This window comes from Neopsephotus bourkii, unplaced genomic scaffold (genome assembly GCF_033783945.1).
Source record: "Neopsephotus bourkii isolate Nb327-2 ecotype Australia unplaced genomic scaffold, CSIRO-AGI_Nbou_v1 NB_1376, whole genome shotgun sequence".
NCBI lineage: Eukaryota > Metazoa > Chordata > Aves > Psittaciformes > Psittacidae > Neopsephotus > Neopsephotus bourkii.
This window is the reverse complement of record NW_026901855.1, coordinates 3486833-3511942: the sequence shown is the minus strand read 5'-3', so window position 1 is coordinate 3511942 and position 25110 is coordinate 3486833. Positions and strand designations below refer to the sequence as shown.

The 25110-nt window shown below is 53.6% G+C and overlaps 1 protein-coding gene across 3 annotated transcripts; it reads left to right on the top strand.

Moving 5' to 3' along the window:
- The first annotated feature begins 869 nt into the window (after positions 1-869).
- ISM2 (isthmin 2) lies at positions 870-22724 on the top strand. Of its 3 annotated transcripts, none has more exons than XM_061367473.1 (6): positions 870-1593; positions 16136-16396; positions 16872-17241; positions 18052-18192; positions 18714-18785; positions 19245-22724. In XM_061367473.1, the coding sequence occupies exons 1-6, from the start codon at positions 1456-1458 to the stop codon at positions 19760-19762; spliced, it is 1500 nt and encodes a 499-aa protein (XP_061223457.1). In that variant the 5' UTR covers positions 870-1455; the 3' UTR covers positions 19763-22724. The 3 variants fall into 3 exon arrangements, with proteins under 3 accessions (XP_061223457.1, XP_061223456.1, XP_061223458.1); XM_061367472.1 differs by having other exon boundaries at positions 18708-18785; XM_061367474.1 differs by lacking the exon at positions 870-1593 and adding an exon at positions 14754-15045 and having other exon boundaries at positions 18708-18785.
- Positions 22725-25110: the final 2386 nt, after the last annotated feature.

Here is a 25110-nt window from a genome sequence, read left to right as displayed (position 1 = left end):
GTGCTAGGTGTCCCTTTCTGGGGGCCGTGCCAGCACTGGCACTTCTCCTCAGTGGGCTGCAAAATCTCTTTTCAGTGTCTTTCCCTAATAATACCTTCATGATCATTTCGCTCACAGGCTGATGGATGCCTGTGGAGAGCCTGGAAAAGACGCTTTCCAGACCCCAGGTACCCAGCAGCACTGTATTGCTAGCGGGCTCTGGGGGCTAGGAAAGATGCTGGCGGCGCAGGAGAGAGCAGATCAAAGAACCAGGGCTAGTTTCGAGTGATGGAAACTTCCTCTCGCAGCGCGGGAACAGCCGGAGCGTTCACCGGGGAGCACAGAGCCCCGCTTGTGCCCCCAGTCCCTGCGCTGAGCCCGCGGCCCCACTCGTTAGAGCGGAGTGCAGGGTCTGGCCTTGGCGAGCGGGATCCGGCTCCGTGCCCCAAAGCTTTCCTCCCGGGGGAGCGGCTGGAGCCTTTGAGCGTCCGCTGCGGCTGAGCCCCGCGCCCGGCTCCCGCCCCTCCGTCCAGGGCGCTTCCGTCCCCCCCCCAGCCTCCCGCGGCCGGCCCGGAGCCCGAGGCTGCCTCGCCTCGCCCCGCCTCGCCTCGCCTGGAGGGAGGGAGCTGCCCCGGCGCTGCGGCGGGGGCTCCCCCGGAGGGCAGCGCCCGGTGCCGCGGGGCTTGTGCAAGGCCGGCGCCGCCGAGGCGAGCCGCCGCCCGGCAGCGGAACAAAGAGCCGCGGGCCGGGCCGGGCCGGGCCAGCCCCGCCGGAGGAGCAGCGCCCCGCGGGGTACCGCCGGGCAGGAGCGATGGGTAGGGGCCATGCGGCTGCCGGGAGGGGAGGAGCGGCCGGCGGCGCCCGGAGGGGGCAGCGCCCGGAGGGAGCGGGGCAGGGGAGCGTCAGGGCCGGCTGCCGCGCCGCTCGCCCGGGAGGGGCTTGACCGCGCTTCTTGCGAGAAGGAGCCTGTCCCCGGCGAGCGGCCGCGGCCCGCGCGGCCGGCGGTGCCTGAAGAGCAGCGGCAGCCCCGGGGAGTGACTTGGCGGGGGGAGGAGAAGAGGAGGAAAAGAAATCAGATTGCCGAAGGGATTAGGAAGGGGGGTGGGGAGGCGAAGCCCTCTTCTCCCCCCTCCCTCTCCGCACACACTTGTGAAGCTTTTCAGTTATCCTTCAGCATCAGTGGCACCGGCGGGCGAGCCCGGGGAAGCAGCGACACTGAAACGTGCTCGGCAATCTGCAAGTGAGATCGCAGGGAGAGGAGCGGAGCGGCCCTGCCCGGGGGACCCTGCCCCGTCCGCACCCGCCGGGACTGCGCTTCCCGGCGGCTGTAGTTCATATACATTAATGTGTTTCTGAGTTTCCCCTTCTTCTCTTGCTTTCCCGAGCAAGGAAGGACGGGGCTTGCAGCCTTGCGGGAGGGCGTGCTGCCGGGCCGCCTGCCCTGGGCGGGCGAGGAGGGGCGAGAGGGAGGGAGAGATGCCGCTGATTAGACGGAAAGTCCTGCTCATCCTCGGCTTCGTCTTCCTGACAACTTTCCTGGCTGCGGTGAGAGGGCTGCCCGTGAGGAAGCAGCGCAGCAACAGCCCGAAGGAGAGAAGCTCCAAGCTGGCGGAGGTAAGGCAGCCTTTAGGGAAGGATGGAGAGCCGGGGGGGGAGGTAAGGGCCGAGCCCTCCGCAGCCCTACCCGTGCCCGGACGGCTGAGAGGGGAAGCGGCCCCCAGGGCGGTCATCGGGGCTCTTTCGGGGCCGGTTGTGCATCTCCGAAGGGAAGGGAGCACCTAACACGTGTCCCGCCGGCAGGCCGCCCGGCGCCCCGGGTGGAAAAGCAGCAGCAGGAGGAGCCGCGGGGGCAAGCAGGGCTCCGTGCCTCCCCTCTGTTGGGCTGGCACTTCACCCGCTGAGGAGCAGAGCCCTTTCCCGGCCCCCGGGATTGTCGGGTAGCCCCAGGTCTGCGCTGAGGCTGCAGGAAAGGGGCTGGTTTAGGTACTATGAGGTGGGGGCGAGCACAGAGACCCAACGCTCTGGAGGATCCGTTGCCTCCAGGGGGCAACATCCCCGCAGAGAGGGGTCCAACCGCAACCCGACCTGCGGCAGCATCAGTGGCGTTGGTGCTTTGCCAGGAACTCCAAAACTCCGCTACTACAAAAAGAAGACGTGACGGATTTCAGCCGCCGTCTCCTCTTCCCGCTGGGGCGACCCAGCGGCACATTCCAGAGTGGTCGTGCTCTGCTCTCATCCCCGCAGCCCGCGCCCCGTCCGGCATCCCCGGCAGGCGGCCTCGGGACCCCTCCAGGCTGGGGAGGAGGTCCTGGGGCTGCACCTCTCCCCCATCTGAGAGCCGGATCCGGCCGGCAATGGCATCGTGGAAGGGGAAACTTCAGCGGGAAGTGAGGGACTGGGAACCAACTGGTTGGAGCTGATGGGGAAGACAGGAAGGGGATCGGGAAGAAGCAAACTGCCAGGAGGGCAGGAAGAAGGGTTTGGATAAGAAAGACAGACAGCTGAACAGTTAAAGCAAGTTATTTACATCTTGACACTGTTCTCTGGAGAAAAAGTGGCTCAGGTAGCAGAGCTGTATTTAAAAAATGCGGTTTTGGAGAATGCTACTGCTAGAAGTGGGTGAAAGGGCTAAGTGGGGAAAGTGGGTATAGGAGGAGGTAGAGCAGGATGGGGTAAGAGAAGCTCAGCCCTTGCTGGTGATACACAGCAGTGCGGGGAGCAGCAGGTTTGATCTGCAGTGCTCCTTACACAGGCAGAGGAGGTGCTGAGCGATGACAGTGTACCTTACTGCTAGTTATTGCCAAACCGTGGTGCTCGTCTCAGGGGAATCATGCTGGTGCTGTACTTTGCTTGTAAGACTTAAAGCACAGACATAGTTGCCGGTTCACTCACCAGGCAAATGCCAGTCAGTGTGCTCAGCCTCCAGCTGCACAGGGAGTACGGATTTAAGGTGGAAATCCGGGAAAATATTGGAGCCCTGTGGCAGGGGGCATAGGACAAGGACAAAGTGCATATTAGAAAGCTGTGCAGGTCCCCACCACAGGACCCTGCAGCACAATCTCAGGCTCCTTTTTATCTGACGTCTGAAATACATCGGAAAGCAGGGCAAGCTGCTGTCAGTCCCGGTTTGTGAGTGGCTGTGAATGGGGAGCGTTGTGTGGCCAGCCAAAGATCACATACAGCACTCACAGCGCAGCCTCTGTCCCCAGGACTTTTGCTTCTTGCAGAAATACAAACATACAAGAAGTTTATAGGCAGAGGTTTGAGGGTGGAGGTGAGGAGGAAGATGAAGAATAGATTCCTCAGGGGAATGGCATATTGAAAAATGTGGGATGTGAGCATGACGTGAATGGAATGGAATAAAGGGTGGATACTGTCCTGGGTTCAGCAGTAGCAGTCATTTTTCTCCTTCTTAGTAGCTGGTGCAGCGCTGTGTTTTGACTTTCAGCCCAGGAACAGTGCTGATAACACCGATGGTTTTAGTTACTGCTCAATAATGTTTAGACTGACCAAGGACTTTGTGAGCCTCATGCTCTGCCAGGGAGGAAGGGAAGCGGGGAGGAAGCAGAGACAGGACACCTGACCCAAACTAGCCAAAGAGGTATTCCATACCACAGCATGTCATGCCCAGGATGTAGCTGAGAGTTACCTGGAAGGGGTAGTTCACTGCTCGGTTGGGCTGGGTATCGATGAGTGGTACCCTTGTCATTCCCTTATCATTATGGTGGTAGCAGCAGCGATCTGTGTTATACCTTAGTTACTGGACTGCTCTTATCTCAACCTGTGGGAGTTACATTCTTTCGATTCTTTTGTTGGTGCTCCTGAGCACACCTTGCATCCCTCCGGGTACCAGCTTCACACTCTGCACGGCAGGGAGAAAGCGATAGGTTTTGGCATGTGCCTTCTGACTGTGTTGGGAGGAAATCCTCTGTTTCTGGTGCCTGTGGGGAGAATCTGGAGCAGACATGCCTGGTGTTTGAACTAGAGCAGGGAGCAGAAGTGCAGCAGTATGGTGGTTAGAAAAAAATCCAGAGTGATTTTGGGTCATAGGCGCAGATGGTTCCTGTTGCAGTGCTGATACATCCTGTCTCTGTGGCAGCAGGGCAGCCACAGCTGGAGTATTGGTTACACTACGGGTAATGCCCTACAGATGTGGGTAGAATGAAGGGGGCCAGGAGGAGAAAAATAGAAATGACAGAGCAGATAGACAATCAAAACCATTAAACAGTTACAAAACTTGGCCTTATTTTATTTTAGCATCTTTATACCAAGTAAACATTTTCCCTTGATTTAGAAGTGAATGGGAACTTTTATAATTTGTGCGAGCCTCAGAGTTGCATTTCTAGACTAAAATAATCTAGAAAAATTAAATCCATTCAGGTTTTCAGTAGATTTTGGTGTTTGGAAGTCTTCTAATTGCAGGAAGGATGGAGAGAACATGTGCTTTATCTTTGGGCTATAGCCTTATCAGTATGTCCCAAAGTCCTGTGCCTCAGTCAGGATCCACTGCTTCCAGTCATTAATTACCAAAGGAGCCAGCATTTGCGTTTACATTTTCTCAGCCTTAATACTGTGTAGAAAAGCTTTGCCTGAGGTCCACCGAACCCAACATAAGCAACAGATGTAGCAAGAATGTTTTCTGTTTCTGCAGCCCAATTGACTGGAAGTTGAAACCCTTTCTTTCCAAACTGTGACTTCTAACAACAGCAGATACCTGCTCATTTGGAGGTTATGGAGGCAGGTGGCCTCCGAAGCAGGAGGCAGGTGCACAGCAGGGGTTTTAGAAGCACTTTTGTGGGTCAGATGCATTGCACTCTGATGTGGGCAGTAATGTGCAGCTCCAAGCACTGACCCATGCCAGTGGCTCTTCAGATTTGGGTAACTGAATACTTGGTAAAGCTTGCGTCCCTTGTGGAGATGAGAGACAGCTCATCAAATTGCTTAACGGTCTGTTTATTTGCAAAGTCAGGGGTTTAAATGCAAAATATGTTTTGATAAACTTGCTGGACTTCAAAATATTGGCTTTGAGCATCGTTAATAAATATCTGGGTTCTTTCCAACTGATACCAGTCTGCTCCAGTACTCCTTTAGTAAATAGAAAATAGCCTACATTCTAACACACTAGAAATGTAAACAGTAGAAGTTATTAGATCTGTGTCAACCGATACAAGCACTTCAATACCTATGCATAGAAATAATAGTACTGGCGGTAACAGTGATGGGGGTGTTGGTAGTGAGCATCCCAGTGGTGATGGGGCACAGCAGAGGAAGGCGGCAGCATGCTATAGAGGGTCCAAGCTGCCCAGCCCAGCGACTGTGGGCTCGGTGGCAGGAGGGAACTGCTCCAAGAGCAAGGGCAGCAAGCGACCTGAGGCACCCTGGGTTGCTACTGCAGGGCTGGGACAGGGGCCGGGTGAGACTCCAGGCTGGAGCTTGCTGTTGGAGTTCCCCTTGTCTGAGTCTTCAAGCAAAGCAAATCTGGTGTCTGTGATAAGTGGTAATAGAAAGCAACAAAAGACTATCAAAGGGCTGTAGTTGGCTGCAAATCAGTGGGTTTGTACAGCACCTGGTATGAGAGGCTCCTGCACCCTGAGAAAGAAGGAAACGAGCAACAGCAGTGTGTATTATTTACTGATTACCTCAGGCAGCCAGAGTAGCAATGGGAAACCATGCTCAAAACTGAAGGTCTCCAAGATGTTTTCCTTGCTGATTAAAAGCCATTGGTAGCAGTCTTGACTTAAATCCACCTGTCCTGTGTATAGGGAGCCTGAGAGCAAAGGAGTGCTTAGAAATTAAATGTATAGCAGTGACAAGATGCCTGATTGGAGATACCAGCAAGTGCAAAGTAAAGGAGCTCCAAGGTGACGTGGTGTGGCTGTACTAGGTAAAAAGCATTAAATGGAAATATCAACAGGGCTTGAGTGGAATTTGCCAGGAGATTATAAGCTGGGGGAGCCCTGTTATTTGGGAACCCTAATGTAGCCTACACACGCTGCCTGGGGAGACCACTGGGGCTACCACGGGGGAGAACGCGGGTGTTCGGAGCCTCCCGTGTGCTTCCCCCAGGGCCATCCCGCCGTGCTGTGTGTCTCCAGCGTGTGTTGGCACCCGTGCGTGCCAGCCCTGCGTGGGGCACCCGGACCTGCCCGGCCAGGACCCGCGGCTGTGTCAGTAGCAGAGTCATTTTGCCTGCGGATGTGCTTTTTACCTTTTCATTTCTTCAGCAATTAAGCGTTCTTGTCCCTGGCTTTGTCCTTGGCGGAGGTCGGATCTGAGGGTACAAAACGTGCACTGAAGCATCCTTCCGCTCTGAAAGGGGCTCTTTGTGCGCAGGGAGGTACTTCGCCCTTTGTAGCAAATTTCCTTTTGAGAAGTGCCAAATTATCTTAGTCAACACAGTTGAAAACCCTCCTGCCCTGGGGCTCAGGCAGGAGCAGAAACAAAAGGGAGCCGGGTGTAGGGAAGCTGCCCGACAAGGGGGCTTCTTCCCTTTTCACTGCACAAATAGGTCTGCTTCGCTCCCATTGTTACAATCAAAGGGGTTCCTGTAAAAGGCACATGTAAGGGGTAGAAATTAGGCATAAATCGCCCTACAGGGCATTGCTCAGCCCTCTCTCTGGGCTCCCGAAAGTGTCCAGCTCTTGCAGACCTTCTTCTTAAAGACAGGTAGGTGAGGACTTACCCTGCCTTCAGTCGCTGTCCCTCCAAGCCCAGAGAGGTGATGCAGGGAGTGGGCTGGGAATTAATTCCCGCTTTCCTCTTGTCAGTGTCTTAGCGGTAAGGAGTGCAAACCAGGGATCTTCTGTTCTATATAGTACCAGTACAAAACTCAGAATAATCCCCAAAATGGGATGCCTGGACACTTCCCACAGGGAAGCCGGACACTCGGAGATACAGTCACAACAGCAAGGTGGCCCGTGCCATCCAGCTCCTCCAAAGCCAAAGCTGCCAGCAAGAGGCTCAGGTTTTTGTGTAAAATGCCAGAGCTCAGAGCCAAGAAGCAGGGAAGAGACTGCAGCCATGTTTCGGTGTGAAAACGTTTCCATTTGAGACAGGAGCTTGCCAAAGCGTGAGGACTATTTTTTTTCTCTGGTACCCCATTTTTGCAGGGAACATTCATTGGGCTGTTGGGTGCTTTTATGTGGTCACTTGTAAAAGTCCACCCACATGGTATTGCTCCCAAGCAGCTCAGTTTCTGCACATTCCCTCTGTGTAGCAACTTCTTTGAGAAGCTGACGTGAAATACACTTCATCTCGGTACTTACGAGACATGAGACCTGCCTCTGAGTCCCGGGTGGCTCTTGGTGTGAAGGGCACTGACATCTGGACTGAAGCTTGATTTAGTCTCCAGGGGAAAGATACAGCTTCAAAGGGAACAAAATGCAATAAATTGCTGCACTCTGCTGGTCTCCAGTGCTGCTGGACAGGCTCAAGGTTGGGATCTGTCTGCAGATGGCCAGGAAGCATCCATGCATGCAGGGAAGAGGTGGCAAGGCATGGCTTGATCTTGGATGAGGAGCTGCTGGATAGCCCAGTCTTCCAGGGCCTTACCTAGCACACAGGATTTGAGTGTGAGGCAGGGCTGTGAATGTGTCCCCAGCCAAGGAAGCCTCTGTCGTGTAGGGTACAGCAGGAGGCTGGTTCATTGCATTGGTTTGGTGCCCTTCAGGTGAGCTGTCCTCCACCCAAGCTCTGGCAGCCTGAGCCTGCGTACGAGCAATCCAGCCCTGGCTCTTCCCTGGCAGCTGAGCCCCAAGGCACTCACCAGTCAAGGGAATAGCATCTGTGGGGTGGCCAGGACCTGCCCTGTGTCCCCTTTGTCTTCTAGCAGGCTAGGGGTCAGGGGAGGCTGGCATTGGTCTGGCCTCTTCAGTTTTTGCACTTGCTTTGCTGTATCTTGGGTTCCTTCCTTTTGCACTTTTGCCTGGGCTACGGTAGGGAAGGAAGCAGCAGCTGGAGCAGTCAGGGCATTACGGTGAGCAGGCTAACAAATGTGGATCATTAGCTGGAACAAGTTAATGGTTACTGAAGCACATGGGATTCGGAGCTGAAACAAGTTAATAGCAACTCAGCCTGATGCATTAAGAGCTTATGCGTATTACAGCTCAACTGTGTTAACAGAAAACATGTGCCTTAGCAGGAGCTTTTGCCAGAGAGCACCAGAGGGTGTGGGTGTGTGTCTGTTCACTTCCCTGGGGGATATGGATGTGTGTCTGTTCACTTCCCTGGGGGATATGGATGTGTATCTGTTCACTTCCCTGGGGGATATGGATGTGTATCTGTTCACTTCCCTGGGGGATATGGATGTGTGTCTGTTCACTTCCCTGGGGGATATGGATGTGTGTCTGTTCACTTCCCTGGGGGATATGGATGTTGTTCACTTCCGGGGGATATGGATGTGTGTCTGTTCACTTCCCTGGGGATATGGATGTGTGTCTGTTCACTTCCCTGGGGATATGGATGTGTCTGTTCACTTCCCTGGGGGATATGGATGTGTGTCTGTTACTTCCCTGGGGGATATGGATGTGTGTCTGTTCACTTCCCTGGGCGATATGGATGTGTGTCTGTTCACTTCCCTGGGCGATATGGATGTGTGTCTGTTCACTTCCCTGGGGGATATGGATGTGTGTCTGTTCACTTCCCTGGGCGATATGGATGTGTGTCTGTTCACTTCCCTGGGGGATATGGATGTGTGTCTGTTCACTTCCCTGGGGGATATGGATGTGTGTCTGTTCACTTCCCTGGGGGATATGGATGTGTGTCTGTTCACTTCCCTGGGAGACCGCTCTGTGCAGTCCCTGTGGGGCCCTGCTCCCATACTTGTGCTGTGCTCTATCTGAGCAGCACCCAGCTGGCCTGGTTGGAGCAGAGGTCTCGGGTACCTTCCTCCTCAGGTAGGGGTGCCTTGCCTCCTGCTGGGCTCCTCACAGCAGGCACCACCCATCAAGGGTTGGCTCTTGGGCCTATGCGCTTGGGCAGGGTCTCTGGTGTGAGCACAGCCCTGGCTGCTGCACAGGGACATGTCAGAGGTGTGAATCAGCAGCCCCAGTTTCTCCACTGCAAGGTCTGTGCAGCTCATCCATGCGGGAGGCAGGGCAGCCCCTCCTGGGGCAGGTGAGGAGGAGAAACTGAGCTGTGGAAGGCTTTCCCGAGAGCTTTCTCCAAATACGACATGGCAGATATGAACCTATTCCTGGCCTTGCCACAGGCTGCCTGAGAGAGCTGGGGCAGGCTGTTTTCTTTGTCTGCAAAATGGGGGTTTACAGCATTTGTCTCAGTGTCAAAGAGGGAGAAGGTATTTATGGTAGAGGAGCACCTGTGTGTGACACTGAGGGGTGCAACAGCCAGGCATGGTGAGAGGCTCCTACTTGTGCTCCTTGCAATGGGAGTGACCTGCGGAGCTGTCTGAGGGTGCCACAGCATCGGGGTACTCATCATCACACCTGCAGGAGGGCTGGCTGCGGTGCGAGGCGCCAGGCTGTGCCAACCACGATGTACGGTGAGGAGCACTCTCAGCAGCCTGGCCAACTGCTCTGCTCTTGGTCTTGCACAGAGTCAGCTAGGCCATGCTGTTGCTCCTCATGGTGCTGTGTGCTGCTGCTGCTTCTCCTGGCTGTGGTGTCTTCTGCTCCAGGGCCGGCTCTGTCTTGGGGGGAACTGAGTCACCCACTTTGAGAAAGGTTTTGAGACCACGGTTAACACAGTTGTGAGACATGAAAACAAATGAGAGATGAGGAAGCCTTTGATGCTACTTCCTGCAGCTCTCTACTCAAGACAGTTGGGATGAAGCTGGTTATAAGAGAGTGATTCCACATGGTCTAAAGTGTTTTGATAACCACATGAAAATTATAACCATGAGGGTGTAATAGTTACCTGCACAGCCACAGTTTGCTGCCAGCTCCTTCTGGTCTGCCGTAAACAGCATCTGCCCACACAAGCATGATAACCGAGTGCCTTGTCTGTTCCACCAGCATTTGCAGAGCTCCCTAAAACCTAAAGGGAGATGCTTCAGTCTTTATTTGAAGAAGAAAGAGCAAAGCAAAACCAGCACTGAGGTGTGAGCTGATCCTGAGGCAGTGTCACGGTTTAACCCCAGCCAGCAGCAGGTTCAAGCCCCACACAGCTACTCACTCACTCCCTCCCGGAGGTGGGATGGGAGATACAATTGGAAGGTAAAAAGCAAAAAAAGTCATGTGCTGAGGTCAAGACAGTTTAATAGGTAAAGCAAAAGCCATGCATGCAAGCAAAGCACAAGGAATTCATTCACTGCTTCCCATGGACAGCCAGGAATTCAGCCATCTCCAGGAAGGTAGGACTCCATCATGCCTAATGGTTACTTGCGAAGACAAATACCACCACTCTGAACATCCCTCGCTTCCTCCTCCTTCCCACAGCTTTATAAGCTGAGCATGATGCCATATGGTATGGGATATCCCTCTGTTCAGTTGGGGTCGGCTGTACCTACTGTGTCCCCTCCCAGCTCCTTGTGCACCCCCAGCCTGCTCACTGGTGGGGTGGTGTGAGAGGCAGAAATACTGTGTAAGCACTGCTCAGCAATAACTAAAACATCCCTGTGTTATCAGCACTGTCTTCAGCACAAATCCAAAACACGGTCCTATAGTAGCTGTGAAGAAATCCGTCAGAGCCAGCACAGGTAGACCAGTGAGCAGAGCAGCTGGGAGATGATGGTCCTGCTCTTGTGGCATAGCTCCTTTCAGGCAGGAATGTAACTGAGGGGAGAAGAAGAGGGAGGCAGCTGGAAGTATCCGCTTCCTTAAATTACCTCTGGCAGATCTTCCATAGCTCACTTGTCAAAGCCCTGTGTGATGACTCCTGCTAAACCACCTGCCTATAAGTATAAAGGTGTTGTGTCTGATTGTTGGGATTGTGGCTCAGGAGGTCTTGAAGACAGGAACAGGGACTGGGTGGCCTCTGCACCTTTCCCACTGTCTCGTGGGCACCCACCCAGCTCTTGACACCTGTAGGAGCATGCTGTGCCTTGGCACAGTTCTGGGTGATCCATTAAGCACATGATGAGTTGATGGATAGCAGAGGTCTCTTGCCTGATGCGCACCCAGTGAGTTTCCCATCTGGCTTAAACACCGTGCCGGTAGATGGGTTATGTGCTGGTCGATGGGTTATGAGCTGGGAGGATCGAACTACAGCCCTCCAGAGGCTACAGTGGCCTCAGCTGGCTGGGCTTAAAAAGCCTTTTGCGTAGTCTTTGTGGTGGGGTCCTCAAGGAGAGAACATGCCCAGCACCATAGGAGGGAGGCAGAGTGCCACGCAGCATTTGTTCCTGTTGATTACACTTTAACCGTCCTTTGTTTTAAAGAGACAACAGTGTTACCTGGCAGCACTGGGAAAACCTCTACTTTCTCCCATCCCACCAGCAAGAACTGTCCTGAGCCTTTCTGCAAACTATGCTCCAGAGCTCCCCCGCCACAGGCTGGCCTTCCTCCTGAAGCAACTGACCAGCGTCCTTCTGCTTCCATGGCTTTATAATAAAACCCTGCTCTGGAGCTGCTCCTGCCCCATTTCAGTCTAAGAGAGATTTTGTTGGAAAGCTTTGTCCAAACCTTCACAGGTTATTTAGGTGAATATGGAAGGGAAAGTTGTATGGTAGATAAAAGAAAAAGTGTTCTGGTTTCTCTTCTGTTCTTGGCTAATTTCATAAGTGGGCAAGTTTGCAACAAACTGTGGGACAGATGTTAAAATAATGTTGGAGAGAGCTTGGGGGAAGGAGTAGGAATACACTTGTGTAGACTCAGCTCTATTCAGGAAAAGATCAATAGTTGTTCTGGTGGCTTCTCATTTCAGTACAGTGTGGTAGAAGCATTCAGAGGAAACCTAACACAAGTAGCAATGATTAAGCAACAAAAAACCCATTCCTTTCAATTGTAGACCAGTGTGATACTAACCCTTAGCAAATACATCATTTTTCTCACTGCAAGCCCAAAGCAGAGCCCTGACTGTTGCCTCTGATCTGACTCCCCTGCGCACAGGTTTCTTTTGTTCAAGCTGAACAAGTTTATGTACTCACTAATTGGCTCAGGATAGGTGTGGGTGGAAGTTGCATCCTCAGAGCTTGCCTTATGCAGGGACTCCTTTGTGCTGATGCACAGGCTCCAGCAATGCTTCGCTCCTGGGGAGTTAACTCAAGTGTACTTGGCTTGGGTTTAACCCCATGATGAAGAGCAGCTCTGCTCTGCCATGTATGTAGTTACAGAGAGCACTGCCAGTGGATTCAGTGGCAACTTGTGCCTACAGAGGAACATGCTGGAGGGACAAGTACTTGTGATTGTGGTGGCAGCATAGCGGTGTCTCTGGTTGCCGAAGGGCAGTACAGCACAGGGACTACTATGTCGATGTTTTCAGGTTTTGAACTGCTGTAGGATCTGAGATGTCACGTCTCCAATCATTTTTACATAAGAGCTGCAGCACATGAACGTGGGTCATTTGTTTTCTTAGCCCACGTTTAGTTCACAGCGTTAGAGAAGTTCGTAGCAGAATTGCAGATTTTAAGGCCAGAAGAAATCATTAGATCATTTGATTTCTTCCCTAGTGCAGATGCAGTGCATATGTGTTGAGCCCAATGACATGGGTTTGACTGTCTCCACTAGAGATATTGCCACTTTCCTTGTTAGTTTGTTCCTGTGGTTGATCACCTACGGTGTTAAAAGCACAGTCCTTATTCCTCAGTTGAATTTGTCTGGCTTTGACTCAGATGTGTTGGTTCCTATTATGTGTTTCTGTTCTGGATTAGAGGGTCTCTGGTGCCAGATGGATTACTGCCTTAAAGAACTAGAAATCAAGTCACTGTTTTTTCTTTTTAACATAAGGAATTGAATTGCACAAGTCTGTCACTGGAAAAGTCTTTCCGTCCCTTGAAATGGTTTTGCAGCTGCTCTCTTTGCCATCTTTATATTTACAAGCAATTTTAATGGAGGCATACGGACTAGAAATCAGCCTTGAGTCTCTAGAGAAATTGTATGTGTCCTTTCCACACACCTTGTCACCCATCTTGTCTACAAGGTAGGCACAACACTGGGGTGAATTACTGACAAGCTCCTTTCCCTTTCTAATATCTTTGCTGAGTTTGTGCCCCAAGGTCCTACACTGACCCCCTGCACGGTCTCCACTACAGTGGGGAGAGCCTGGATTACGTCAGAAGAGCTCCTGTGCTGGTAGGAAGGCAGTTGTGATCCTGCATATGGTCTTCAGTCTAAACATGCTTTTCACAAACACAAAGTACATGCTCTTTCCTGAGTGCTGCCCCAGAGTTTCTCTTGGATTTCTGCCCTGGAAACCCTTATTCCCAGCCAGGCAGGATATCCCAAGTGTATGCAGGAGGAGCTGTGGCAATTCCCCCTTCAGCTTTGTCCTTGGCTTAGTGCTGGCTTGTTGCAGGAGAAGGCTGGAGCTCAGCTGTGAGATATTATGACTTCTCGTCTCTATGCAGTCAGATTCTGTGGTGTGGTGGCAAGTGTCCTTCACCAGTGTCAGAAGGAGAAGGGAGCTGCTTTGACCATCTCTGCAATGGTTTTCAGCCTTTCTCCTGCACTCCATGAAGAGTAGGGGAGTAGAGTTTTCAACCTTCTCTTAGCTGATGTGTTGCAGTAGCTTAGCTCCAGGCTAAATGGCTTTATCCAGCTATTCCCCAAGCAGGGTGGAGGAGAGGGTGACAGGAGCATGACCCTTGAGGGCAGCTGCCTGTGTGGCTGGCAGGAGCCCCTTGGTTACACAGGGAAGGCACATCTGTCTGTGAGGATCACAGTACCACGGATGCTCTGACCCAGAGGGAACACTGAGCCTCCTTGGACATCTCTAAGATCCATGACTTGATAATCACTTGGATCAGACACTGAGCAGGACTGTGCTTTCAAGGGACATCTTCTGATGCAGGGACAGATTTTATCCCAGCAATGTCTCTGAGCACTGCACACGTTAACAGGAGGGAAGGGTTGGGTGCTATGGTTCAGTGACAGTCACTGAAGGACTTTGGGCCGTCCAGGTCCAACACCCCCAGGAGTCTGTTCTGGGAGCTCTGTTCACCCAGTGGCAGTCCCGCAGCCGTTTCCCCTGGGCCAGTTTTACATTTTCCCTGTGGGAACAGTACTCTGAATTGCTTGAGCTTGTTTGGGCGTAAAATCTGAATTAGGCACTGAGCGCAAGTTTGGAGACTCGGAGTCTGTTCCTGGCTGGCTTGCTCTGATGTCCTTGAGTGAGCTCGGATCCTGCTGCTAGAGGAGACCTTGCTTTCCATGTGTATTAAATTGGGGTTGTCTGTGAAATGAGCTTACTCAGCCCCGATAAGCTCATTACAAATCGGGCAGGGGTGCCAGCCTCGCAGGGCTGTTGGCAGCCACTTGTGCTTGGCTTGTGCTGGGCACACGCAGCTGGCAGCAAACCCAGCACTGGCGGGTGGTGTTGTACAGCCAGAACTGGGACACAGCGAGGTTTGCCTGCTTGCCCCTCTTGCTTCTTCTGCTCTGCCTGGGCTCCTCCTTTTCCTTCCCAGGGAGTCCCTGGGCACAAGAGGAGACCCGGCAAGGGGCTGAAACACCAGGAGACAGGCTGGAGAAGAGCATCATGCCATGGGTCCTTCACAAAACTGCCGTGGTTTAGATGGGAGCAGAGAAAGGTGGGATGGGAAGGTGCATGCAGAGGGCCTGTCTGTGCCCACGTTTACAGCCTGCAGTGCTACGGGAGAGGGTTTAGCTCCCCTGCTAGGGAGAGGGGCGAGCCCAAAGGCTCTCGCTGGGCAGGCTCCCTCCTCCCCACAGCGCTCTCTGCTCTGGGCCCATCTGGTGAAGTCTGTCACTGACCCTTCCCCGCGCCCAGCCTGCTCTGGGCAGCAGCCAAGGGACCAGCAGCGTCCCTGCTGCTCTCTTCCCTCCCCCGGGAACGGGGGGACTGCGGGCTTTGATGTGCGGGCACAGGGCTGGGGACAGGCTGTGTGTGCTCATGAGAGCCTGGCCAGGCTCCAGCTGCCTTTGAAGTGCTCCAGTGATCAGGATGAAAGGGAGGGGAGTCCTTCCCCAAGCCATCTGGCTCTAATTGCAGGTAGAAATGCCTCTCCGCGTCCCCCGTGGGGAGGGGGCACGCCGCTCTCTGCCGCTCTCTTCGTTAATCCCGCGGCTCTCGGCTGGGCAGGCGCGAAGGGCGAGAGCTCGGGAACAAAAGGGGGTTTCAGCCGGGCAGCCAGAAATAGGCGACTTGCGGGGGGTTCGGGCACCTTCGCTCCCTGCCCGGGGAGAGCCCGTGCAGCCGGGGGGTTGCCAGTTGTTCCCATCTCCGGTTTCTCGGGCGCACTGGAGCCTGCTGGCCCTTTGACTCGCGCTTTCTCATGCCAGCGCGCCGAGCGTGGAGGCGAGGAACGTGGGAACCCGGCGCGGTACCGCCGCTTGGCAGGGTGTGCTGTCCGCTTCCCTGCGCCGCCCGCCGGCTGGAGCGGCGGCCCCCGCCAGGCTCCATGCCTGCTCCTCCCGGGGTAGCACTGGCTGCGAAGCACCGTGTGCACTGCGGTGTCAGAGCTGTAGGCACCACTGGCAAGTACGTTGTTTCGTCCTGTTTGGCCGGGTTGTGTCTACCATCTATATCTGTCTTTCCCCTCTTTGGGCAGTATCTGAAATCTCAATTAAACCCGTGTTGCGTGAAGTTGTCTGCCCTAATACTGTCACCACAGAGGAATTTATTTATGTGTGGTTTCCTCCCTTGTCATAAAGCCTTTGTTATAAACTTTTTATATAAACATATAAAATTATTAATCATGAGCTCTGGTAACTCTGTGACCAGAGGCAGCCTTTGCTGTTGCCCATCTCCAGGGACCAAGAACTGGCAAAAAAAGGGAGAGTGGGGAGTGGAAAGGCAGGCAAGATGGGCAATGGGACAGCAGAGCTGGGTAGAGAGGGTGGTCACAGGGATGAGAAGCCTGGGTAGATCGGTAGGTTGTTCAGGTGCAATGGGGCCAAGCCCTGGCACAGTACAGGCCACTGGGTATTAAATAACATGTTCATTGCTGCCCTGATGCTGCACTAAGATGGGGTGAAGGAGCCGTTCAGTGCAAGAGACCAGGCTCTCCTTGCTGGGCAGCAGCTGGCTCCCTGCACAGGCCACCCTCAGGAGATGTTCTCACCACCTCTTCCCTCTCCAGGTTTCTGCCTCATCCAGCCCCCGTTCAGCAGGGGACGAGGAGCTGCCGCCATCGGGCAAGGCGCGGGGCCTGAGGCGAGGCGGTCAGGCTGGCCTGCGGCGGCACAGGCGTCGAGGGGTGGCTCAGCAGCCTGCCAGGAGCCCGGTGGTGCCACAGCCCAGCAGCACTGGCCAGGATGAGAACCTGCCTTTCATGCTGGACCTGCAGAGCTTGCCAGGGCTGGCCAACGTGGACCTGAGTGCCCAGAATCCCAACATCCAGGTAGGGAGCAGGTCTGCATGGGCGGTGAGGGGATACGGGCCAGCACTGCCTGTCCTCCCCAGCCTCATTTGGTTCCCTAAGAGGAGGAAACATCTCCTGGGTGGGGTTCGTGTGGCCACTGCCATCTGTCTTGGTAACTACCAGATGCAAATAGCTGGCACAGACAGGGTGCTTGCCACAGAAATTTGGTCATGGCATCTTCCCTGTTCCTACAGCCCCTCTCTGGAGGCAAATGCTCCTATAAATGCTCCTACAAGGGTGACTTACCAATTTCTGATGGTGGTGTTGGTCTCTGTGGGCCATCCCTACCCCTCCTGCTCTGCCTCTGCTTCAGTCCCTTCCTCTTGTGCTCATTATGTGGTCCTGCACCCCAAAGCATCTCTGGCCTCTCGGGCTGAGAACCAGTACATGGGCTGGTAGGTCCATCGCAGTGCTGTGCCCTGGCTCACTGCCCTGCCTCGTATCTGGCCTCCAGGTGACCATCGAAGTGGTGGATGATCCTCAGGCCGAGATGGAGATGGACTTGTTGAAGGAGACAAGTAATGATTGGTCCCTGACGTCCCCTGAGTGGTTGTCTCACAAGGACCTTTTCTGGCCTCTTTTCTGGGAATACACTGACCCCACTGAAGAGGAAGAGGAGGAGGAAGAAGAAGATGAGGAGGAGGAAGAGGAGGAGGAAGAGGATGACAACCTGGATGTAGGGGACAGGGAGGAGGAAGAGGAGGAGGAGGAAGATTACACAGCAGAGTATGAGGAGGAATCAATGCTCAGTGGAGTGGGAGGTGACTGGGACCAGCAGTGGCCCAGGCAGAAGAACTGGATCTTTAAGGACAAATATAATTACGGTGAGTCCTCTTGGGTGCATGCAGCTGCCCTGCAGCTGGGCACTGCCCTGCCTCACTGCAGAGGAAGCAGGACTGCACTGCAGATCACAGCACACTGGTGCTCAGCTCCTACTAAAGAATAAGCAAGCATGCCAAGGAGTAAGGCCAGCTCCCAGCTGAGGCTGCCGGCAGTGAGACACGCCAGCATCCCAGTGGGAATTGCCCTTGTGTGTAATCAGACTGGAGCCTGGATTCTAGCAAAGGCATGTTCAGATGAGAAATACCGTGTAAATGTTGAATGGCAAGTGCTGCTGCCATTATCTCTGTCCCTGGTGTAATACCAGTGCCAGAAGCCTTTACCACAGACCTGGGCATCCTCAGGAGAGGAGCTGCAGAGGGCTAGATGGCAGGTGCTGCTGGGCAGACAGGCCAGGGCACCACAGCAGCTCCCTCCTGCAACTTCCTTGCCACAAGGACAAAACCAGCCAACCTTTGCTAATACATTGATGCTTCAGCATCAGGCAGGTTTGGTGGGGATAGGGATGGGCAGTGCTGCCTGTCTGGGTCAGTATGACTAGGAGCAAAGCTGTACGAGCAAGAACCTTTGCTTGGGAGCTGCTTCCCTGTGGCTGACAGTAGGGACAGGGTTGGCCCTTGGCACCACATGGCCAGGCACCTCCATGTGCCCTGGGCAGCGCTAGGCCTGCATCTCTGTAAAGGACATCCCAGGGAGAGGGCAGAGCTGAGGGAGGTCCCAGGTGGCTGCTGGCTCCCTTCCTGCTGAGGCTGTGCTGGGGTCCACCATCTCTGCCTCTCCCCTGTTGTGCACAGACTATGAAGACGAGGAGGAGTGGAGCCTGTGGTCCCCTTGCAGCATCACCTGTGGCAGTGGCAACCAGAAGAGGACCCGGTCCTGTGGCTATGCCTGCACAGCAACGGAGTCAAGGACCTGCGACCTGCCGCACTGCCCTGGTGAGCCCTTGGCAATACCAGGGCTTGGGCACTGACCGATCCCAGTGTGGGCTGGTCTCCTGCCGCTGAGGGCTGGGCATTGCTCATGCTGCAAGAGATAGTTATGTTTAATGTGATCTGGGCTGATGACCACAGGGGTTTGTTTCCATAATGAAGCTCTAATGAGGCTTTTACATGATGCCCAAGGGTGGTAGAGCTGGGTTCCAGCTTGGTGTGCAACTCCTTGCACCTCTCTCACACTGAAAGCTTAAAAAGCTCTCCTGAGCATTTTAAAAATGCTCAGCTTAAAATGCTCTCCTGATGGAGCTGGCTAGTTCCACTGGGTTTTGCATAACCTTGGGTGGGTCTGTCCTGCAAGTCTTGCTGCTGGTCCACCCTTCCAGGCAGAGAGCCAAAGCATTGGTGGGAGCGGGAGTGGAAGATGGATGGTGTTTGGTGCCCTTATGGAGGAAAAAAACCCCAACACTCCTCCTGGTGTTCGCCCTGGAACTTTGGTTTGTTTTTCCTTTCTCAAGGAGCAGATGGAGAAATGGTCTTCCCCACAAAGGAGACGCCTTTCAAAAGCGACAACACCACAGAGCTCCTCAACTCAGGTCAGCTTCTGCCTCTGCCTTGCTCTGGGGGCTTCAGTGTCAGACCTCATGGGGGCTGGCTGGTGGGGAGGGCTCTGCCAAGGGCTGGCGCATTTGGTGTCCAGACCTAAGTCACCCAAACCTCTGCCACAGCAGGCTTCACAGTCATGCAGGCAAACCCAGTTCCTCCCACAGCCCTGGTACAACACGGTCCTGCTTTACAGGCAGTGGCTGAGGCCAGCCTGCCACATGCCCTCCCATGGGGGGTACTGCCAGTCCAGCCCTGTGACAGGTGGGTCTGACCCAGCGTGAAACCTCTTCCACCCTGTTAGTGCCCCATTGATGAAGCCTGGCTCCAGCTTGTCCCGGGAGCCTGGCTGCTCCTGCCTGGAGGTGCTGGCAAGGCCATGGGCAAATGGCAGCTGGGTAAAGTGTGATGCGGGCTGTGCGTGCCCTCACTCTTTGGTGTCGTCCCCCCAGAGGTGGACAGCTGTGAGAAGTGGCTGAACTGCAAGAGCGACTTCCTCACCAAGTACCTGAGCAAGGTGCTGACGGACCTGCCCAGCTGCCCCTGCTCCTACCCGCTGGAGGCTGTCTACAGCGCTGTCAACCTGCGGGATGAGCAGCAGGGCAAGAGCTTCCGATGGCGGGACGCCAGCGGCCCCAAGGAGCGCCTGGACATCTATAAGCCCACAGCACGCTTCTGCCTGCGCTCCATGCTCTCCCTCGACAGCACCACCCTGGCTGCCCAGCACTGCTGCTACGATGAGCACACTCGCCTCATCACCCGCGGCAAGGGGGCTGGTGTCCCCAACCTCATCAGCACCGAGTTCTCCCCGGAGCTGCACTACAAGGTGGACATGCTGCCCTGGATCCTCTGCAAGGGTGACTGGAGCCGCTACCACGCCGTCCGGCCCCCCAACAATGGGCAGCGGTGTGCTGACAACCCCGCTGAGGAGGAGTACCTCTCTCAGCTGCAGGAGGCCAAGGAGTACTAGCCGCAGCCATGTCAGAGCAGCCATGGCTGCTGCCGGCTCCCACCCCAGCGCAGCCTGGTGAAGCCCTGGCCCTGCCCAGGGGCTCCTCACTGTCACTGGGCAGCACAGGGAGGATGCAGCATCTTCCCATTCCTCCAGAGGGGTGCCTTGGCCCTCCTTGGATTTGCAAGGGTGCCAGAGGTTATAATGGTGTGATCGTTGCCACGCCACATGGGGTGGTCCTGCACCCTGGGATGCCTGGTCTGGTGCAGAGGGAGCTGCAGGGAATGGGAGGTGTAAAGGGAATTGGGAGCTGTTCCTGTCTGCTTTTGTTCTCCACAGTCTTTCAATGCAAACTGAAAGCTGAGCATCTTCAGGGTGAAATGGCCCCAGTTCCTGCTGGCTTCATGCTGCATCTGAGGAGCTGGGCTGCTGGAGGGAGAGCCGCCTGCTCTTCCCTGTGCGCCTGCCCTGGCACATGCTGGTCTACTTCTGAAACTGGGGGCGGGTCCTCTAGGGAGCGACAGGGCTGTCCCAGCCACGCATAGAGTGCAGGTGCCCATCTCCTCGGGTTTTGCATGCATGGTTGGGAAGGAGCAGGGTTTCATGAGTCCAGAGGGTATGTGGGGCAGGAGGAGACTGGCCACCTGGGCTCCCTGGCAAGGTCGCTTTGCCACTGTGGTTTGGGTTGCAAAAGGGAGCACTGCATGCCAAAGCCAGGCACACATGGACCTCAGAGGAGGTCAGCATGGGGGAACGCCACCTGTGTGCATTTCAGCCCCTTTGCCTTACTGCTTAGGGGAGCAGGGTAGCAGCACCCATGCAAGTCCCACCACCAGCCTGCCCTGGCACCCGACAGTGGGTTTCAGTGCTCGAGAGTACGTGTGACGCTGCCCAGCAGAATGTCCCATGTTTCCAACCCACAGCCCTGCTGGGGGCAGGAGGCAGCTCAGCTGCCACTCTTGCTGCTACTGGGGAGCAGCAAAAAAGCACTAAGACAAGTTCTCAATGGGGATAGCAACAAATGAGGCACTGCTGGGCGCAGCCAGCATTGCCCTTCTCTGGTCTGCTGCTGGCCTCAGGCCCCGCTACGTGCTGTGTCTGCCCAGGTCCCCAGCAAGAGACAGCCCAGAGAAAGCAAGTCGTGTGTGCAGCCTGTGTTCCTCAGGCTTGCTGTCTGGCCAGGGGAGCCAGTGTGCCTCCACTCGTGCTAATAATGTCAATACCTGGTGTTTGCAGATCATGGTGCTCTGCTCTCCATTGATGCTTTGGTCTTGCCTGGGTTTTATTCAGCTTTTCACAGGTTCATGGCAGTTTCTCCCAGCGTATTCTGGGGGCTCCCAAGTTCCCCACAGAGAGGCTAGGCTGAGCATCTTTATCCCTGGACATTCAGTCACTGAACCTGGCAGAAACATCATATCCTCTATTTAGCAAATTTCATGCATTGAAGAAAACGAAAGAGAAAGTCAAGCACATGTGAAGAAGAATTGAGTCATTTCTAGATTAGAGTTTTCACCCAAAGCTGTTGGCTACTCCATGGTTTTCTGCAGGACACTGTTGGACAAAAAGCACCTGTCTGGGTGCAGAGGTTCTTGGTTGAATGTCCTGTGCTAGGTCTGTCCTTTCAGGAGGTCTCATAGCAACCTGGGAGTCTTTGTGGGAGTATCTTTTATATGTTGAATGTATGTTGATCCTTTTGCCTTGGTTATGAGTAGAATATTGTGTCCTTGGTCATCAGTACCTAAGACTTCATTGCTTGTGAAAGTATCAATGAAGTTATCACTGAATTATTCTTATCTAACTATTATTCCACACTTGTATCCCCAGACTCCAGTTACGGGTGTTATCAAAACAGGCAGACAGCATCCATTTCCCAATAGGCATGCAGTCTGAGATAACCCGTATTATATAAAGGGCGAGAAGGAAAGCACAACCAAATAAGCATGGATGGTGACCCAGACCATGGTAAATTTTCATGACCATTACATGTTCCCTAGCCCACATGGTCATTGGCTTACTAGTGTCTGGTAAAGATCTGGTCAAGAGAGGGTGGCAGTGATCTGATGGCTTGGTTCTGGGAGCCTGGCACATGTGCGGGGAGGCTCAGCAACAGACACAGAGGTGTTTGTATGGAATGCAGACAAACTGAGTGGCCAAGGCCATGGAAGGATAAGCTTGTTATCTTCTGTCATTCAGCAGAGCATCTTCATATTTCTTCTCCCTTATCATACATAATCATCAACATCAGCAGAGTCTCAGAGGAGCTTATTTACCATCAGTGCAGACTTCTTTAAAACAACGTTCCGTTAAACTTGCCTAGTGTGCAGTATTAGACCCACACATAGAAGCAGGACCACTGCAAACAGCTGTTTTTTGAAGGAGACCTCCAATAGCTCTCCCAATTTGTTTATTAGACTGGCTGCTTTCTGAGGAATTGCTCTTATAATAAGGACTGTTACCCAGGATTTGCACCCACCTCCTCTTTATATTGGGTACAGCAGCCAGCTTAACCCCTCAGAAAGAAAATATCATTTCTTTAATAAATGCAGTTCCCATCCAAGGGCAAGTAGAAAAACCTGTTGCATTGAGCCACCCAAAAAGCTGGTTGAAAGCCGAGAGGCTGTCCTGCCTCGCTGCCTCTATGGTTTGGATGATACAGGCATGACCTGGAGCATGAGAAACAAGCAGCAGTGTTGCTCCTCACACAAGCACCTTATACACCAGGAGGCTTTGTGGGCCACCATGAGAAAAGCAGACATTAAGCAAGCATTTATTTTTATATCCCATCAAAGATTCCGTCCAGCCCACTGCTATTTAAGTGATAAATCTCTAAGCTTCCACTCCTTAAGTTTATTTTGTTGGGTTTTGTTTTGTTTTGGGTATTTTTAATATGTAATATATATAAAATGCCTTTTATTCCTACAAAAATTCATAGAGAAGATTTCTTTATTCTGATGCTGCAATAAAGCACTTTATATATGTATGTGTTACTGATGTCATTCAGTTGGGACTGAAGCATATGTTGCTATTTGTTTTGGTTGAGAGGGAGGATACCGTGTTGAATGCTATGTGTCTTGGATCCCCAGCACCATATGTACTACAAAGACCCACTTGGCTTTGCCTCCTTCCCTTAGCCTTTGCATTTGATGATGTCTGGCTGCATGAATCAACAGCTAACAGAGACTATCTGGAGCCCGCCACCACAGCCATGGGATATGTGAAGTTCTGCTCACGGTGAATGAAGCCTACTACAAGAAGACCATCAGGGTCAGTGTGTGGAAGCAAATGCATTGCCTGTGCCTTAGCCCTGACCTCAGGTTTTATTCTGTACTCAGCCTGACCACAGCTAACTGCCAGCTGACCTAATACCAGCACACTGCCTTAAGTAGGTGTTGAGTATGAGAGCGGATGAAAAACCCAGCATCATCCCAGCTGGAAAACTGGTCTGGCAAACCACCTCCATAGCCAACAGCTGATGATAGACAGGGGATTTGCAAAGCTCTCCAGGGGTCACAACTTTTTGTTGTTGCTGATAATTTGCTGCATAAATGGTGACCACTTCCAAGCTCTTGCTGTTTGCAGCTGTTTCCCCTCCTTCTCTCTTGCTCCCTTTGCTTTGTGCTGGCTGCACATCTGTCAAGGGTTTTCCGCTACTCCAGCACAGGGCTCTGCTCCACAGATGCCTGGCGCCACTGCTGGCCCCTGCCCCAGGGAGCAGATGGCTCCTCTCTGTGAAGATGCTCTGAACTTCCCACTGGTCTTCTGCGGTATCAAAAACATTGTTCATAGGGTCAAAGCCAGGGGTACAGACTGAGCTATGCTCTGCAGGAAAAGAGCACAGAGAAAACCACTCTTTCCCTGGAGGGCAGTCAGCAGTTACTACTGTGTATGTAACATTCCTAACGTGCCTCTGCCCTTTGCAACAAGGTCCTTGCTGTGCTAAATGCTGAACTCTGCTCTGAAACTCCTGGGCTATAGAAATCTCACATCCAGGGGACAGAAGCAGGAAGAACTGATGCCTTCATTCTGCAGATGCTCAAGACCTGGAGATGTCACCTGAAATCATGGAGTGAGTCTGCAGCAGAGTCCCAAGCTGTACCTCTGCCCATTGCTTTAAACACAAGATTTCCTGACCAGTTGAGTTGCCTTAGTCTGCCAGCCTGGACTGGAGCTGGCTCTGCTGTGTAAGTTCGCCAGTGTCCAACTTGCTGCTGAGTTGGTTTGTAAACAGGAGGAGCCATGCCTGGATTTTGCTAGGCCCAGCGTTCCGCATGTCCCTGCTGACCTCCCCTCTTAGCCCCAGATGAGCCAGGCGCAAGCTGTGCAAGGACCTTTGGACTGTGAAGGCACGGGTGCATGGTCAGCTGCCGGCAGGACAGGCCAAGTGAGAGGAGCCCACCTCTCAGGGATCAGCACATGGTTTCGTCAGAACATGATTGCAGCAACAGACTCCAATAGCTGTTGGTTTGGGGGATTTTTCAGAGCTTTTGCTCCAGGAATCTGCCTGTTGGAAAGCACACAAGAAGTCCAGCTGGGCCCAGAAGCTGATTTGAGAGGAGAATACAGAGGATGATAATGCCAGGAGAGTTCAGCCAAAGTCTGTGGAGCTAACCTGAACAGCAAGCTTGGCCATAGCCTAGGAAAGAGCCAAGTGTGGCTGCAAGGGTCTGTGGACCTTGAGTTCTGGAAAGGAAACTGGAGCTCTGGAAAGGAAAAAACCCCTTTCAGGCACCCCGGTTCCCAGTCTGTGATGGGGCACACCCCGCTGTGTGCCACATTAGCCCTGTGCACTGTCTGTGCTGATGCCAACTTCTCTGTAGGAGAGTAAAAGAATAAGTCACAGTAGCTGCAGATTGCGGCAGCAGCCCTGCTGATCATAGTGTGAGCACCGGCTGAACAGGAACCTGTGGCAAGACCTGGTCTCCCGGGCTTTGCATTTGCCCCAGGCGCAGGGAATCACCCCAGCAGGTCCCCAGCACCCATTAGAGCCTGTCCTTACGATGCCATGTAGAGGAATGCCGAAAGTACACCGGGGTAGCCCTGCCCGATGTGGCCATGGGACAGGATAGAGATTTACTCCCTCCATCTCCACAGAGGATGGACCCACCTTTGCAGTTGGGAAAGGAACATCTTGCCCTCCTTCCCTGCCACGCAGGCTCCAGCTGCCCCTTGGAAATGCCTGAGAGGAGCCCAGCTGGTGGGGTCTAGTCCCTGCTTTGTTCCAGGTCCTTGCAAGCATATCAACTATTCTTCTCTCATTGCATCACAGTTTTTGGACACAGGGATGTACCACATAAAATGGATTTAAACTGGCTCTGGAGGAAATACATAGCCTCACCACAGGGATGTGGGCAAATCATTGCTCACTG